Below are 19,506 nucleotides of genomic sequence, written 5' to 3' on the forward strand. Positions count from 1 at the left end.
AAATACATAATTTTTATATAACCGACACGTTGAATATTTAAATATTATTGCATTAATAAATAAATTTCGGTCTAAACTAATATTAAACAAATTGAGTTTTCACTTAAAATTTTAACTAATTTAGTTTAATTCAAATTATGTAATTACGGAATAAAATTACTGATTGTTGCTAATTATTGTCTTATTGTTTATATACGACAATAGTAAACACGTAAAAATTTAGCTATTTGCTACAGCTTCTTATCCTAAAATTATAAATAATTATTTTAATTATTATATCATCATTTAAGCTTTAACAAAATATTTACATGAAAATCAGGTTATAAATAAATAATTTTTATATAACCGGCACGTTGAATATTTAAATATTATTGCATTAATAAATAATTTTCGGTCTAAACTAATATTAAACAAATTGACTTTTCACATAAAATTTTAACTAATTTAGTTTAATTCAAATTATGTAATTACGGAATAAAAATACTGATTGTTGCTAATTATTGTCTTATTGTTTATATACGACGATAGTAAACACGTAAAAATTTAGCTATTTGCTACAGCTTCTTATCCTAAAATTATAAATAATTATTTTAATTATTATATCATCATTTAAGCTTTAACAAAATATTTACATGAAAATCAGGTTATAAATAAATAATTTTTATATAACCGGCACGTTGAATATTTAAATATTATTGCATTAATAAATAATTTTCGGTCTAAACTAATATTAAACAAATTGACTTTTCACATAAAATTTTAACTAATTTAGTTTAATTCAAATTATGTAATTACGGAATAAAATTACTGATTGTTGCTAATTATTGTCTTATTGTTTATATACGACGATAGTAAACACGTAAAAATTTAGCTATTTGCTACAGCTTCTTATCCTAAAATTATAAATAATTATTTTAATTATTATATCATCATTTAAGCTTTAACAAAATATTTACATGAAAATCAGGTTATAAATAAATAATTTTTATATAACCGGCACGTTGAATATTTAAATATTATTGCATTAATAAATAATTTTCGGTCTAAACTAATATTAAACAAATTGACTTTTCACTTAAAATTTTAACTAATTTAGTTTAATTCAAATTATGTAATTACGGAATAAAATTACTGATTGTTGCTAATTATTGTCTTATTGTTTATATACGACGATAGTAAACACGTAAAAATTTAGCTATTTGCTACAGCTTCTTATCCTAAATTTATAAATAATTATTTTAATTATTATATCATCATTTAAGCTTTAACAAAATATTTACATGAAAATCAGGTTATAAATAAATAATTTTTATATAACCGGCACGTTGAATATTTAAATATTATTGCATTAATAAATAAATTTCGGTCTAAACTAATATTAAACAAATTGAGTTTTCACTTAAAATTTTAACTAATTTAGTTTAATTCAAATTATGTAATTACGGAATAAAATTACTGATTGTTGTTAATTATTGTCTTATTGTTTATATACGACGATAGTAAACACGTAAAAATTTAGCTATTTGCTACAGCTTCTTATCCTAAAATTATAAATAATTATTTTAATTATTATATCATCATTTAAGCTTTAACAAAATATTTACATGAAAATCAGGTTATAAATAAATAATTTTTATATAACCGGCACGTTGAATATTTAAATATTATTGCATTAATAAATAATTTTCGGTCTAAACTAATATTAAACAAATTGACTTTTCACATAAAATTTTTTCTAATTTAGTTTAATTCAAATTATGTAATTACGGAATAAAATTACTGATTGTTGCTAATTATTGTCTTATTGTTTATATACGACGATAGTAAACACGTAAAAATTTAGCTATTTGCTACAGCTTCTTATCCTAAAATTATAAATAATTATTTTAATTATTATATCATCATTTAAGCTTTAACAAAATATTTACATGAAAATCAGGTTATAAATAAATAATTTTTATATAACCGGCACGTTGAATATTTAAATATTATTGCATTAATAAATAAATTTCGGTCTAAACTAATATTAAACAAATTGAGTTTTCACATAAAATTTTAACTAATTTAGTTTAATTCAAATTATGTAATTACGGAATAAAATTACTGATTGTTGCTAATTATTGTCTTATTGTTTATATACGACGATAGTAAACACGTAAAAATTTAGCTATTTGCTACAGCTTCTTATCCTAAAATTATAAATAATTATTTTAATTATTATATCATCATTTAAGCTTTAACAAAATATTTACATGAAAATCAGGTTATAAATAAATAATTTTTATATAACCGGCACGTTGAATATTTAAATATTATTGCATTAATAAATAAATTTCGGTCTAAACTAATATTAAACAAATTGAGTTTTCACATAAAATTTTAACTAATTTAGTTTAATTCAAATTATGTAATTACGGAATAAAATTACTGATTGTTGCTAATTATTGTCTTATTGTTTATATACGACGATAGTAAACACGTAAAAATTTAGCTATTTGCTACAGCTTCTTATCCTAAAATTATAAATAATTATTTTAATTATTATATCATCATTTAAGCTTTAACAAAATATTTACATGAAAATCAGGTTATAAATAAATAATTTTTATATAACCGGTACGTTGAATATTTAAATATTATTGCATTAATAAATAAATTTCGGTCTAAACTAATATTAAACAAATTGAGTTTTCACATAAAATTTTAACTAATTTAGTTTAATTCAAATTATGTAATTACGGAATAAAATTACTGATTGTTGCTAATTATTGTCTTATTGTTTATATACGACGATAGTAAACACGTAAAAATTTAGCTATTTGCTACAGCTTCTTATCCTAAAATTATAAATAATTATTTTAATTATTATATCATCATTTAAGCTTTAACAAAATATTTACATGAAAATCAGGTTATAAATAAATAATTTTTATATAACCGGCACATTGAATATTTAAATATTATTGCATTAATAAATAATTTTCGGTCTAAACTAATATTAAACAAATTAACTTTTCACATAAAATTTTAACTAATTTAGTTTAATTCAAATTATGTAATTACGGAATAAAATTACTGATTGTTGCTAATTATTGTCTTATTGTTTATATACGACGATAGTAAACACGTAAAAATTTTGCTATTTGCTACAGCTTCTTATCCTAAAATTATAAATAATTATTTTAATTATTATATCATCATTTAAGCTTTAACAAAATATTTACATGAAAATCAGGTTATAAATAAATAATTTTTATATAACCGGCACGTTGAATATTTAAATATTATTGCATTAATAAATAATTTTCGGTCTAAACTAACATTAAACAAATTGAGTTTTCACATAAAATTTTAGCTAATTTAGTTTAATTCAAATTATGCAATTACGGAATAACATTATTGATTATTGCTAATTATTGTATTGTTGTTTATATACGGCCGTAGTAAACACGTAAAAGTTTAGCTATTTGATACAGCTTCTTATCCTAAAATTATAAATAATTATTTTAATTATTATATCCTTATTTAAGCTTTAACAAAATATTTACATGAAAGTCAGGTTATAAATAAATAATTTTTATATAACCAGCACGTTGAATATTTAAATATTATTGCATGAATAAATAATTTTCGGTCTAAACTAATATTAAACAAATTGAGTTTTCACATAAAATTTTAGCTAATTTAGTTTAATTCAAATTATGCAATTAGGGAATAACATTACTGATTGTTACTGATTATTGTATTATTGTTCATATACGGAGATAGTAAACATGTAAAAGTTTAGCTATTTGCTACAGTTTCTTATCCTAAAATTACAAATAATTATTTTAATAAATTATTGCACTATATTATGTTGAATATATCTAATACTTGTTTTATTTAGGTGTAGCTCAGCTCATTAATAAAGAAAACGGTACGTCATTCACTGACTGCGATGTATCATTGTTTGAGGCGTTTGCCATATTCTGTGGTTTGGGCATACACAACACCCAAATGTATGAGAATGCTTGCAAACTAATGGCAAAACAGAAAGTCGCCCTCGAGTGCTTATCTTATCACGCAACCGCCAGCAATGAGGCCACCGGCAAGCTGCTGAAAGAAAACATTCCATCAGCCGAAAGCTTCAATCTGTACAGGTAATGTATTGGCAAAAAAACATGTTATCCTGCTTTATAATTTTAATAACAGATCAGTATGTATAATGGGTTGAGAGAAAAGTATTTTCGGTTTCTTTTCAAAACGAATTTGTTCATTTCAATTTGTAAAACTAATTCATATCGTCACTGAATAGCTTCGGAAATTTCTTGGTGAAAAACAGAAACAACTGATTGTCACAAGCTTTTTCAAGCCGGTTTTACATCATTAAGAGAGTCTTGCAGAAATCGAAACTATTATATGGTGGATACAGCAGAACTCTCGAGCTAATCTCTAAGTTTTTGCTTTTTTTTATTATTTAATTAGTACATTGTTACTAGTCGTTTACATCTATCCTACAATTTGTCTTCATGATAACTTAAATCTAAACTGGAGGACCGATCAGCCCTATTTTACCCTCCGGTGAAATAATGTTTAAGCATGTCACTGCTGTCTTTTTTATTATATGCACCTCACTACACAACACTACACAAGATCAGATGGTCTGTTCTAGTGGTATCAGAAAGCTGCAATACTTCAATATTTTCATGAGAATGGAGTCTTTCTTCATTCTCCCTTGAAATTCTCTTGATTTCTTGACTGACTATGGGTATCTGAAGGTCTCGATGTAGGTAATTAGTCCAATAGTATTTGGGTGCGCCCAGAATACTTCTTAGGACTTTGTCGTTCTTGTTGTTCTAATTTTTTTATTTTATTTATGTTATTCTTTGCAGAACATCCCCATAACTGAACTCCCTATGCCCATATAGGTTTCAGTATTTACTTATATAATACCAATTTGTTATGTACTGATAATTGCGATTTTCTTCCAATTAGCTAGTACATTTTCCTGTATTTCAATTCCAGCTCTTTTCTTTTCTTCTATATATGTTTACGAATTTTTGCATCTATATTCATTCCGAGATATTTAGCATTGTTGCTAAATGGAATGATAGTATTATTTAATGTTATTGGTGCTTGTACGGTCTGTTTATAGGTAAGCTGCACATGTACAGATTTACTTTCATTAATTCTTATTTTCCAAGCTTCTGTCCAATTATTTATGTTGTCACTTACCTGTTTTAATTTTCGTGAGACTTCTTCACTATTGCCTCCGACAGCTATAATCGCAGTATCATCAACAAATGTATCACAAGTGTAGAGTAGATAAAGCATTGGGCCCAGTACACTTCCTTGTGGTACACTTGCTTTAGCTTCTTTTATTATAAAGTAAGATTCTTCTTGTTTGACTCTAAACATTCTAGTTGTAATGTAACATTTTCTGTAGTTTATGAACAAGGTCTTCATGGCAAACCTTATCGAAGACTTGTGCTACATCTAAGAATATAGCTGAGCATACTTTTTTACTTTCGTATGCTTTTTCAATAACATCTGTTATTCTTTGGACCTGGTCAATTGTTGAATGCTTGTTGATAAACCCAAACTAAATTTTTGCTGAATCACTAAAATCACCACAATCACTAAAGGTGCGTGTGTCTAGAGTTGTCGTGATGGAAGAAAACGCGTATTATTCGTCGAGAGTAGAGCATTAAAATAATACTTTGAACGCGTCATGATGAATAATTCCTTCATTTGGTACGACTCAGGCCTTGCAACAGTTTGTAAAATTTCTCTGTGATCTTTTCTCACGTTCTTGTCGTACCCAATTCACTTTTCAATTTCCGCAATCATTCATTTCAAAAATTGCTCGATATCATTTCATTTCAGCTGCAGCTCACAAATAGAAGCTTGATCCAATTATTTTTTCAATGTTAATTAATACGGAACCTAAATATCGAGCTTCTTTTAGTATCCAGTCTTATCAAAATGGTTTGAAAATACTTTATGGTCCACGTTTTCCAGAGCCACGCAATTTTCTGCAGAAAAAAAAAGAATAATATAATGAGAATAATAACTGCTGACTGAAAAAAACTAATAATACCATCATATTCAGTATTTTCTATCGGTCTTTCAAACGCGTCAAAGTATGACTTGACCGAATAAGTACAAGTAGAGATATGCGACTGTAAAACCATCTATTACGAATAACCGAATTTACTTTAGGGCCAACCTTATGATGTATGATATTTGTTTTGATGATGTATTCAATCGCATTCATGTACTTGTATATGCAATCTTTTGATAAATTTATTTGCTCAAATATTGAAATTATTCATTTTGCTTCTTAATCTATCAACATTAATGATAAGTGATTTTTATATACATTTGCAGCTTTACTTTCATCGATTTCGAATTATCTGACGAAGACACATGCAAAGCAACTGTACGAATGTTCCTAGAATGCAACTTGGTGCAGCAGTTTCACATTCCTTATGAGGTAATCATAATAATTAACAGTTAAGTATGAAGCTCTGATGCACTTGAGCGATAACGATACACGCTTAAATTTTTATGTTTGTATACCACGTAATGATGTATGTTATGTTTACAGTTTTAATATCTTTGGGTTCCATGTATAAGTTCCTCTCATACAGTTATCACAAATTCGCTTAGGTTTAGGTCTGTTTTTCTCCTCTCTCCTTGCCTCCCATATTCTCTTTACCTTGTGTTCTCCGTGCCCACCAACTCAGTTGTCTCCTTTGTATATACTATTCAACTGATTCAATATTGAAGCCCTGCATGATATAAGTAAAAACACTTCTCATGCTGTCCATCGTTGTTAGACCATAACTCTTCTGATGTATTTCATTACTGCAACTTTTTCTTACTATTATCTCTCTTTAACAATAGCCACGTCTCGCAACCGAATGTGAGAGTTGGTGTGTAGATTACTTTGTAGACTTCTATTTTAGTTTTACTTGATATTCCCTTATTCCTTTTTAACGAATTTGCTATTTATAGCATAGTACAAATTCATATTTTTACCATTCTGGCATTCATTTGCATCTCCTGACTTCCATTACTTTCGATTTCTATGCCCATATTTAAAAGCATTTACATGTTCCATTTCAACATTCAATTTGGATTACTTTTATTTATTAGTGTGTATCATCACCATAACTTTAGTTTTGTTTTTAGTCATTAATATTTCATATGCCCCTGGTATCATATACTATCTGTTTAAGAATTTCTATAGGTATTTTGGTCTATTAGTTATAATTATTTTATGTTATATATCATATTAACAATATGTTTTTATATCAGTTAGTGATTTTAAATGTTATCAATTCTTTAAAAAATCACTTATATTCTAAAATAGTTATTCTGAATCCTTTTAATAATCTCAAAACATGGTAGAAAGCTAACAATAAAATAAGTGGCTGCAACAGTTTTAATATTACTACTGTGTAAACCCTTCCATAACGCAGAAACCCAAATTAGTTTTCATTTTATTAGAATCTAGTAACTAGTCTCTATATGAGTAAAAAATAATTCTTTTAGCCACTTATTTTCTCAAATATATTACATGTTCAAATATTTAACTACTCTGTAGAACTGCGTTAATAAATTAGAGAAAATAAGAGATTATTGAGAAAATAAGTGATATATATATATATATATATATATATATATATATATATATATATATATAATTTCGTAGCATCATTCCTGACGTCCTCAAAATTAAGCTACATAATCGTTTTGGAATTGGGTTATATACCTTTGTCCTCGATCTATTTATTTTAGGGTATAGAAGAGATTTCCAGTTCGCTGAAAAGGAAGAGGACAAAGAACGAAAAGACGAGTTATTCGGAGATAAATTAGTTTCGCCCGGGATGAACTCTTAAATGTTTTATGGATCTTATCCTGCACGGTTCTTTCGTGACATTTCGGTTTTGATAAAAATTCAGCGATTTCTAAAGCGATTGGTCTGCTTTAATGCAACTTTAACTTGTATTTGCCATGAGAGATCCTTCAGACGTAATTCAAGAGACAACAAATGGTTAGGTCTTATACTTTTAAATTAAATTTTAAATGTATCCCCTGGGCATTTAATTTAGCTAATGTTTACAGTGCTGAAAATGTTTTTTTGCCGGTTCTCATTCTCATACATAATTCTTCACCAAATGGGTTGAGGTCTAGCTGGATGACATTTTGCAGTGTTTTGATCCTCTACATTCAAGTGAATCCAATTAGGAACGAAAAAGTTGTTGATCATAGCTCCATAGCGTTCTCTATTAGCTGTAATATTCTAATTGACAGTAAGTTTTTCTGAATATAACAGTTGCGCTACTATAGCTATATAGCTACTACATAGCCTTTATGTGGAAGCGTATTATTCTTTAGTGCATGGTATAACACACAATATAGTACGTGGTGCAAAAACATTCTATTTTTAATTGAATAAAATTCGAAAATGGATAATTATGTTCATCATAGTCATTCATCGTTGAATATACCATATATTTGCCATACAGACCATGACTTTCAAAATAATCTACAAAATTTTCAAGCCATCTGTCTACCTATACATAAAAATTCTAAAGTTAGTCTATAAATAATGATTGTTGTCAAAATGGTTTTCATCAACAACAGTGTTGTCAACTTAACGCACTATACATCTAATAAATATCCTAACTAGATATACGAAGTAAATCGTTGTTTTACATTCAATCGTTTTTTATTTATTATAATTATAATAACAATGGAATGTATGAAGAAAATATGAATACATAAATTGAAGAAGCAATACATTTTACTTTACTATATTTTATATGTGTACTAACTAAAAATAAATACCAAATGGGAAATGGAATTGTACAAATATATATTACCAATACACGGTTATGAAATGTAGGTATTGTCTAACAAAGAATTGCAAGATGGGACTTAAGAAATAAGAAAAACGCTCAAAGGGGAAAACTCAGTTTGTAGGGACACTAATGGGATATGGAGGACATAAAACAGGTAAAATTAGACTGGGAGCAAGGAGATACACCAAAAGAAACAAAAATTCTTCCAAAACACTTACAAAGCAAGAAGACTGAAAAGAGATACTTAAAAATGGAAGGTATTTATACACGAAGCAAGAGAGAATAGACAATAAACATAACATGCCTCTACCACCTTTTAGTGGCACAAAAAGTGTTTTTTGACGACATAACAGGTCACTTGAAAAGTCCCCGGCCAAATTTCTTTGCCAAATTTGTTTTTTATTCCCCATAATTCTCTTCTATGGTGGTACACTGATTATAGCGATCCTCCAACTTTTTGATACCATTTTGTAGTACGATTTGTCCTTTGCTTCAACGAAAATTTCTTCCCGGCGGGCATTCTTTTGAGATCTGGGAACAGGAAATAGTCCCAGGAGGTCATATCTGGAGAATACGGTGGAAAAGGAAGCAATTAGAAACAAAATTAATGGATTTTTGCCATCGTTTCCACTGACTTGTAATACGGTGCATTGTCTTGGTGAAGCAGCACTTTCTTTTTCTTCAAATGCTGCCGTTTTTAGGCGGTTTACTCCTTCAAGCGGTCCAATAACGTTATGTAATAGTCGCTGTTGATGGTCCTTCCTTTTTTAAGGTAAAAGGTGTTTTTAAGGTTGTCAATGCGCATCCCAAAATACAGACGCTATAACCTTGCCAGCCGACTGTTGCTTGGAGCTTTAGAGGGAGTTCATCGTATGCAGTCCACTCGAATGACTGTCGATTAGACGTCGGAGTGAAATGATGGAGACATGTTTCATCCATTGTCACATATCGACGCAAAATCTCAGGTTTATTACGCTTAATCATCTTCAAACACTGCTCCGAATCAGCAACTCGTCGTTGTTTTTGGTCAAAAGTGAGCTCGCGCGGCACCCACCTTGCACAGAGCTTTCTCATACCAAAATATTGGCGAATGATATGATGTACACGTTCAGTTGATATCTTTAGAGTGTCTGCTATTTCATTCTATTTCAATTTACGGTCACTCAAAATCATTTTGTGGATTTTTTAAATGTTTTCTTCAACAACAACCTCTTTTGGGCGTCCACTGCGTTCACCGTCTTCGCTGCTCATTTCACCACGTCTTAACTTAGCGTACCAATACTTGATGGTTGATTTACCTGGGGCAGTGTGCGGAAACTCGGCTTCAAGCCAAGTTTTTGCTTCAACTGTATTTTTTCCCTTCAAAAAGCAACATTTTATCAAACGAAATTCTTTTTTATTAATTTTTTTTTACAATAACAAAAGTTGCTTCACTCAAAATGCTATAATTCACAAACTAATGATCTGACAACTGTCAAACTTATACAAGCATATTTTGAGGGTTAGGGCTAACTAAAAAACATATGGATTTACTTCTAGTAGCGCCATCTATGTCTCAGGCCGTGGACATTTTAATTGACCTGTTATATAATAACAATATTTACTGTTACTTAACTGTTATATTAAAAATATCAAACATTCTCGAACATTATTGAAATAAAATTTACTTATAATCTGTATTTTCTCTAGGTATTATGCAGGTGGATATTAAGCGTAAAGAAGAATTATAGGCCAGTGAAATATCACAATTGGAGGCATGCTTTAAATGTTGCTCAAACCATGTTCGCCATGTTTAAAACGGGAAAAATGGAAAGGTAACATAAATTATATGTTAATTAAAATGTTGTGTACTATCAAAATTTATTATAGATTCCTATTTATTTTCAACTTAATTGTACGTATTATAATTATCAAATCATCCGAAATTATGTTTAAATTAGATAAACATAAGATAAATTAAGCTAAATAATTACTTATGTTGATCCCACTGATCAATGATTAAAGGTTCATTACTTTGTGTGTTAGATGCAATACTCAAAGATTATTGCAGTTAAACTTGAATTTTTATTTAATTTAAACTTATACTTAAGAGCGATTTTTGTCTTCACTTACTCATTTGTCTGAACATTATTATTAAAATGATATTCCTTCCTGTTCATGATTATCAACTTAAATAAGAGTTAATTAATTTATCATGTGTTAAAATTATGTTTAAATTCTATTATTTGTATGTTTAATGATTTATTGCTGTAATCATATGTTCCTTTGTGATTATTTATTTAATATCTGAGAAATTATTCTAAAACTAATTAAATAATACATCTAGAAATCAATCAATCTATCACTATTGACTTAATAGGTTGGGTAAAATTAATGTCATTTTTCTGGCATAATTTTCAACTAATTCTAAGTGACCTTTATATACAGAATGGCTATAGTCAATTCAAAATAGTAGTGACACGGGAGACGTCGCAATTTTGCCGCAGCAACTTTGAGTTTTAGTAGATTTTGTTTCTGACATATAACAAAATTTTAATATAAATAAAATAATTGAACAAATATTCTATTATATATAATTTATTTTAACATTATAGTACATGAAATGCATTTAATAACAATAATTGCACAATTATTGTAATGCACAATAATTTATAGGTTAGAGTTGTTTTATTATATATACATTGAGCTTTTTTCCACACTAATATCGGTAGGGTTCTAGGCGTGTTTTTTAATGTAGTGGTATACTCTGAAAGAATAATCCACTTAATTAACGATTGTATATCTGAGTAATGTATTTTACTTTCATTAGAGAGCATGTTTGTGTTTTACGCTTACTTCTTATTTCTTTCGATGCAAAATGTATCATTGTAAAGTCATTATGATATTACTATATTTCTCTTTAGTTTGTCCTGTTACTATCTGTATCCAACTTTCTTGATAAAACTGCATTTAATTACTGCATTCTCCTTAATGCATTTGCCATATCTGCAAAATAGTTAGTATTATTTCTCTCCTCAAACATGTTAACCAAACGTTCATGTATATTCTGAACAATAACATACATGCTCATAAAGCTGTCACACTCTATAATACAATTCCCTACAATTAAAGTATATTGATTGTATGCTGACATTTAGTGGTTTCCTCTTTCATCATCCTGTCTTGGTAATCGTCAGCATTGAGTTATAAACCAACATTCATAAAGTTATTAAATGACTGTCACTTTCAGAAACACTAGTCAAGTTAATAACCAAGCTATTTATTCCCAATTTATTAAAAACTTGCTCAAGATTCTATCACTTGTCCATTTCTTCTTCAATGTGTCTGATCGAGCTCACACAAACTGAAGGTGTTATTTTCGACAATGCCTCTTTCTTTAAATCCAGACAGTCCTGGTTTCAATATCTTCCTCGACCTGAATATCTATTGTAATAATTCTTTTCAATACCCCATATCAACTCAATTGGATTAAAAATGCAGTGATAGGGATGAAGACGTAATAATCTGTGGTCATCTACTATGTATCTTTTCTCTGGCTTATTTCTAAATAAAACCATTCCTGTTTCCAGCATGAAGAACTATATGTCTGCAATGAATAAATTTTATGTCTAACAAAACCTAATAGATAGTTTTTCCAACGTTTACCTATTTCCATCAACTTTTGTTGTCTTTACACTCTATTTATTATCATCTTGCCATGTACCATTCTGAAATATTCATGTCTCATTTAAATATATAAATTGATATATTTCTTCCTTAATTTTGTTATATGTTTTGAAAAATTGTATTCTGTAAAAGGAATCTCCAGTTCCAAGTTCCATTAAACCCCTTAGTGGGTTATCTTTACACCACTTAAACCCATATTATCCAACAATATATGAACGGATGTTCTACATTTCTCAAATAGCTGTATATCTTTCGGAATGTTATGGATACTTTCCAGACTAACAATTTTCTCTGAAATAATTGTATTAAATTATGTTTCGATTGAAAAAACTGCTTACTATTTTATACATTTCATATATTTGATCTCTCAAACACCTAGCACATCTTGATTCGTCACCTGTTTCGCATAAACACGGTTTCTCTTTGGCGAATTTAAGGTTATATTGTTTTCTATTTTTTGAGCTGTACTAGTGACCGTGTCCGTACTAATATTCTGTGCAGCTGCAATGCACAAAAAATATCTTTTTAAATAGAATAAAATGACAAGGATATTATTGTCTGACTGTAAAACGAATTTCAACTTTAGACATACACATATTGACACTCGTTTCACTGCTATTTTGAATTGACTATATATTCTATGGACTATAATTTAATAAATACTAGTACTATATCCGAATTTAAAGTCATCATAAAGAAAAACCGAAATTACTTTATCCCCAACATTATATATTAAATGATATGACAACCCCTATGATTTAAAGCAATATTAATGCGCACAAGGTAGTACAGCTGCTTGCTAGTTAAGTTTAATTTTAAAAACATTATTTTAAAGACTGACACCAACAAGTTGTTTCAAATATAATGAATATAATATAACAGCAAATTCACACTACATTATCCTTTAAATTTGGTGTAGAAAATTATCGTTAACTTAAATGTTAACTGTATTATATAGTAAAGCGTTTCAATTTTTGTCTACCTTGACGAAGATAAATTACATTCGTTGCCATATCTAGCACGGAATTTTAGAATTTATCTCTGTTGATAATAACATTATGAATCAGTCTTCCGAATAATTTTATTTTCATTCAAAAATTCCATCAATTTTATCTTCTTTATAACAATTATTTTATTTATATAGATATAGAATCTTTGTTTTGCAGGTTTATGAATGATTTGGAGATATTAGGTTTGCTGGTGGCTTGTTTGTGTCACGATTTAGATCATCGAGGAACCAACAACGCATTCCAAACGAAAACCGAATCGCCGTTGGCCATATTGTACTCAACCAGTACGATGGAGCACCATCACTTCGATCAATGCGTGATGATCCTCAACACGGATAGCAATAATATTTTTCAAGTAGGTGGGTTTTTGATATTTTGAAATAGATTGAGGACAAAATTTAATTTTATTTGAAATTATTTAATGACGAATGATTTAACGAATATTTGTTTAAAAAGCGTTTTGAGCTGATTTAATGATTCTTATAAAACGTAATATAACAGGTCAATTGAGAAGTCCCCGGTCCACCATAGTAAAACACATATTTTTGGCAAAATTAGTATCTTTTATTCAACATGATTCCCTTCAAGGATGATACACTGATTATAGCGACCCTCCAACTTTTCGACACCGTTTTTATAGTACGATTTGTTGTTTTGCTTCAAAATAGGCCTCATTTTCGGCGAAAATTTCATCCCAGCGAGCATTTTTTTAGATCTTTTGGGAACAGGAAATAGTCGCTAGGGGCCAGATCTAGAAAATACGTGACTTGTGACACGGTGCATTTTCTTGGTGAAGCAGCACTTTTTTGTTCTTCAAATGCGGCCGTTTTTCGGCGATTTCGCCCTTCAAATGGTCCAATAACACTATATAATGGTCGTCGTCCATGATCCTTCATTTTTCAAGGTAATCAATGAATATTATTCCATACGCATCCCAAAATACAGACGTCATAACCCTTCGGACTGTTGCGTTTTCCCACGCTTTGAATCTGGTTCATCGTGTACAGTCCACTCGGATCACTGTCGATTGGACTTCAGAGTGAAATGATGGAGCCATGTTTCATCCATTGTCACATATCGACGCAAAAAGTTTATTACACTTGATCATCTTCAAACACTGCCCCGAATCATCAACTCGTCGTTGTTTTTCGTCAAAAGTGTGCTCGCGCGGCACCCATTTCGCATAGTGCATTCTCATGCCCAAATAGTCGTGAATGATATGATGTACACATTCAGTTGATATCTTTAGAGTGTCAGCTATTTCATTCAATTTTAATTATGATTTTTTTAATTTCTTTCGTCGGTAACAACCTCTTTTGGGCCTCCACTGCGTTCACCGTCTTCGGTGCTCATTTCACCACGTCTAAACTTAGCATACCAATCCTTGATGGTTCATTTACCTGGGGCTGTGTCCGAAAACTCGGCATCAAGCCAAGTTTTTGCTTCAACTGTATTTTTTCCCTTCAAAAGCAATATTTTATCAATACACGAAATTCATTTTTATCCATTTTTTTCAAAATAACAAAAGTTGCTTCACTCAAAATGCTATAATTTTCAAACTAATGATCCAACAGCTGTCAATATATTACACGCATGTTTTGAGGGCTAGAGCTAACTAAAAAATATATGAATTTAATTCTAGTAGCGCCATCTATGTGTCAGGCCGAGGACTTTTCAATTGACCTGTTATACATTGTTTTTATGTCTTCTATCGGCTGAAGACACTATTTCACAACACATAAACAATAGATATGTGTATCTAGATTTAAATCTGCGAACAGTGAAATAAGAAATTGAGTCATACAGCAAGAACTATCCCGCCAGACTAGACCACCACATTTACCAGTTAGGTGCTGAACTGCAGGGAGTGGGCAGTCTAAGATACTCTCGCCTCAAGAGAAATAACATACCAGATAAATAGTATAGCATCAATGTGTGCAAAACAATCTAGTGAAGCATTTATGTAAAATAATATTGATTTAAAAAATGTTAAATTCAATGTTATGTAAATGCAAATATAGCATCCAAAGCTACAACATGCGATAACATTACAGCAAAATAATTATGTAACAGAATTGAGACATTAGACAGCATCAATCAAATGACTTCATTGATTCTAGCGTAGAAATTGATATTAAGCTTAGGATTGCGGATTACGAAATTACGATTGCATTGCCGTCTAATTAGTGGACGCCACGAATCAACTCTCCAAGGTCAGTTCTTCAAGAAAGCATCAAATCCGTTATATGAACCATTCATCAAAGCAAATATTTCCTATGAGAGAAATAACCAATTAAACCTTGAGAAGATAATTTGCGCTTAAGTATTCGACTCTATAAAAATTTGCCAGCCCATGTTATCTATTGAGCTAAGAATGAACTTTCCGTTGAAAGCATTGCAGCATGAAAGCCTAAGCAGAAATAATGTTTATTTCAAGGTATTACCGCCACAAAAGACCTAAGAGGAATTGTATAATAAATAATTGTTTAATCTTCTTGTCTCCTGACAAAGGATAAGTCCTCGATCATATACATAGAGATGCAGATTTTTTCCAACAGGGCCAGTTTTAAGCGACACTAGTCTTCACCAGTTTCCATTCAAGTAATCTATATTCGGTTGTTGAAAAAAGCAATCAAAATACATAACAAAATCTGGAGCAGAAAACTCTCATCATCACACCGTGACTCTCAATAGAAATCATCAACAATGTTCAACAAACAGTGGTCAAATAGTATACTGATAGTAGTAGTAGTTGAAAGATAAAAATTTATTTAAAAAATATACATGAATGTGAATAATTAGGGTACATTTGACTAATGATCATTTAAGTATTGATAATTTGTAAATTTAATAATTTTTGATTCATTTATTCACATGTATTGTACACTGTAATAGTGCTCCTGGGCTAACCCATGACTTTAGATATTCTTGTAACAAATACACTTTTCACAATAAATCCCAGAAAAGTGCTGTGAATTTATGCCACTGAAGCACTGCTAATTAATGGATTGTTTAATATAAAGCAAAATTATTGACACACCAAAAAATACACCTAATATATTCAAGTGTTTCACAAGGCAGTGTAGTAGGTCCAATATTTATGTTTTCTGTATGCTACTGATTTACAGACCTCAAATATTACTACTGTGGCAACATACGCAGAGAACACGCCAGACATAACATGTCACAAAGATCCAATAATTGCATCAAAAAGCTCCAAATACACCTTAATAAAATACAAGCCGTTGTTGTAGCCGAAATCCTGGCCTATTAGAACCAATGAAACAATAATCTAGACATGTAGCTTTTACCTTGCGTGTGAAAACTTACCAGTGAGTCATTAGTTACCAACTCCCCATCATCGCACCTAGCCTAACTTGCCTAACCTGGAAATACCAATTTACCATACCAAGTCTTAGCAGTATTAAGAAATAGCATCGGAACAGTGCAATTATTATTAGCCACCGATATGGAGAAAGCGCACATATTCCCTATAAAATTAAATATGTATTTGTTAAACGAATTATTTTTAATGTTAATAGTTTTCAATGATTGGTTGAACAAACCCCAAAATGTATAAATATATCCATATCTTCCATCAGTAATTATTTTTCCATCCAAGTACCTTGAGTAGACAAAATCCAATCAATTTAATGTAATCACTACGTACATAAATGTCCACGGAACCGCATTCTGGGATAGAATAAAAATTGCGATATTAATTTAAGCTGATTTCCTAGACTCTAAACCTCTAAGTTTTTAATTGGTATTTTTAATCCATACCTGCTTTAGGATTATATAGAATATAAACCTGTCTAAACTAAAATAAAGCCGCTCTATACATCTATTGGATTTAGAATATTAGAGTGGCGCAAAAAGTTACTCCATTATAAATTTTCTGGAACGTATAGGCGTCGAGTCTGAAGCTCTTACGAATAAAATCCGCGCTTAACTTCGGAAGATAGCAAAACGGAAGGGCGCCTTAATAAGGTTTGCAACTTTAACTCTTAACAGAAATCTTCAACAACAATTACTGAACAGTGGTCTGATAATATATTATATAACTGAAAGGTAAAAGTTTTTTTATTACGTTATTAGTTTCACAATATACCTACATGGCAATAATGTTTGTTATATATATATATATATATATATATATATATATATATATATATATATATGTATATGTATATATACATAGAAAATCCCTTCATTAAGTGATCTCCTGTATAAAATACTATTTAAATTAATTAGACTTATTCTAAAATCTGTATATGTCCAATAATCAGATCGGAAGGTGTTAAACGTTTTAGTGTACGCACTTCTCTAACACTTCACATATTTAGCTGATTATCGAGTACATTGGGATGCATTGACACTCCTTCGAACTTCATACGAACACGTTGAATTACATTCGATATTGGTTCTAGTGGAATATCGCGTTGTAACAGGTCAATTGAAAAGTCCGCGGACTGACACATAGATGGCGCTACTAGAATTAAATCCATAAGTTTTTAGCCATAATCCTCAAAGATTCGTGTATAAATTTGACAGCTGTCGGATCATTAGTTTGTGAATTATAGCAGTTTGAATGAAGCAACTTCTGTTATTATGAAAAAAATTAATAAAAAGGAATTTTGTGTGTTCATAAAATATTGGTTTATGAAGGTAAAAATACAGTTGAAGCAAAAACTCGGCTCCATGCCGACTTTCCGGACACTGCCCCAGGAAAGTCAACCATCAAGGATTGGTATGTAAGTTTAGAATGATCGTCGTCGAATATGTCGTGAAATGATCACCGAAGACGGTGAATGAGGTGGGCGCTCAAAAGAGGTTGTTACCGACGAAAACATTTTGAATGATCGTAAATTGAAATTGAATGAAATAGCAGACACTCTAAAGATATCAACTGAACGTGTACATTATATGATTCACGAATACTTGGGTATGAGAAAGCTCTGTGCAAAGTGGGCGCTGCGCGAGCTCACTTTTGATCAAAAAGAACAACGAGTTGATGAATCGGAGCTGTGTTTGAAGATGATCAAGCGTAATAAACCCGAGTTTTCATCGGATCGATATGTGATAATAGATGAAACATGACTCCATCATTACACTCTGAAGTCCAATCGACAGTCATCCGAGTGGACTGTACAAGATGAACCGGCTCCAAACCGTGGGAAAACGCAACAGCGGGCTTGTAAGTTTATGGAGTCTGTATTTTGAGATGAGCATGGAATAATTTTCATTGACTACCTTGAAAAAGGAAGGACCATCAACAGCGACTATTAAAAATAAACGGCCGCATTTGAAGAAAAAGAAATTGCTGCTTCACCAAGACAATGCACCGTGTCCTAAGTCAGTGAAAACGATGGCAAAAATCCATGAATTGGGCTTCGAATTGTTACCTCATCCACCGTATTCTCCAGATCTGCCCCCCAGCGACTATTTCCCGTTCTCAGATCTGAAAAGAATGCTCGCTGGGAAGAAATTTTCGTCGAATGAAGAGTTGATCGCCGAAACTGAGGACTATTTTGAAGCAAAGGACAAATCGTACTACACAAATGGTATAAAAAGTTGGAGGGTCGCTATAATCGGTGTATCACCCTTGAAGGGAATTATGTTGAATAAAAAAAACAAATTTTGCCAAAAAAATGTGTTGTACTATGGTAGGCCGGGGACTTTCCAATTGACCTGTTTGCACTTCATTTGAAGCACAGTACGGAGCATCGAAAATAGCACACACCTTTTAATTTGAAATCGTTGTATGATTTATATATTAGACTAGCTATCGATTCCCCATAGTTGAATGTTCCATATGATTGTTGAAGTTGTTCCATATGACCAAGAAAATTGAGTGAACGATATTATGCGATCACGAATAAAAAAATATAGATTGCATAATAAATTTTGAGTATTTTTGGTTGTAAATTTAAAGCTGCTTGTTCAAACAAAAAAGCATAGTGTATGGTTAGCTACCA

The 19,506-nt window shown here is 30.3% G+C and overlaps 1 protein-coding gene across 1 annotated transcript in view; it reads left to right on the forward strand.

The window, feature by feature from the left end:
* Pde6 (Phosphodiesterase 6) overlaps nucleotides 1-19,506 on the forward strand; it is a 221,019-nt gene that overhangs the window by 179,203 nt on the left and 22,310 nt on the right. Inside the window, exons 7-10 of the mRNA XM_076409732.1 lie at nucleotides 3,887-4,139; nucleotides 6,370-6,475; nucleotides 10,542-10,666; nucleotides 13,685-13,883. Of these exons, the coding sequence (XP_076265847.1) occupies nucleotides 3,887-4,139; nucleotides 6,370-6,475; nucleotides 10,542-10,666; nucleotides 13,685-13,883 (683 nt within the window). The remainder of the gene's footprint in view (nucleotides 1-3,886; nucleotides 4,140-6,369; nucleotides 6,476-10,541; nucleotides 10,667-13,684; nucleotides 13,884-19,506) is intronic.

This window comes from Rhynchophorus ferrugineus, unplaced genomic scaffold (assembly GCF_030347505.1).
Source record: "Rhynchophorus ferrugineus isolate W39M unplaced genomic scaffold, kcgeb_rfMv2 rfM7, whole genome shotgun sequence".
Lineage (NCBI taxonomy): Eukaryota > Metazoa > Arthropoda > Insecta > Coleoptera > Curculionidae > Rhynchophorus > Rhynchophorus ferrugineus.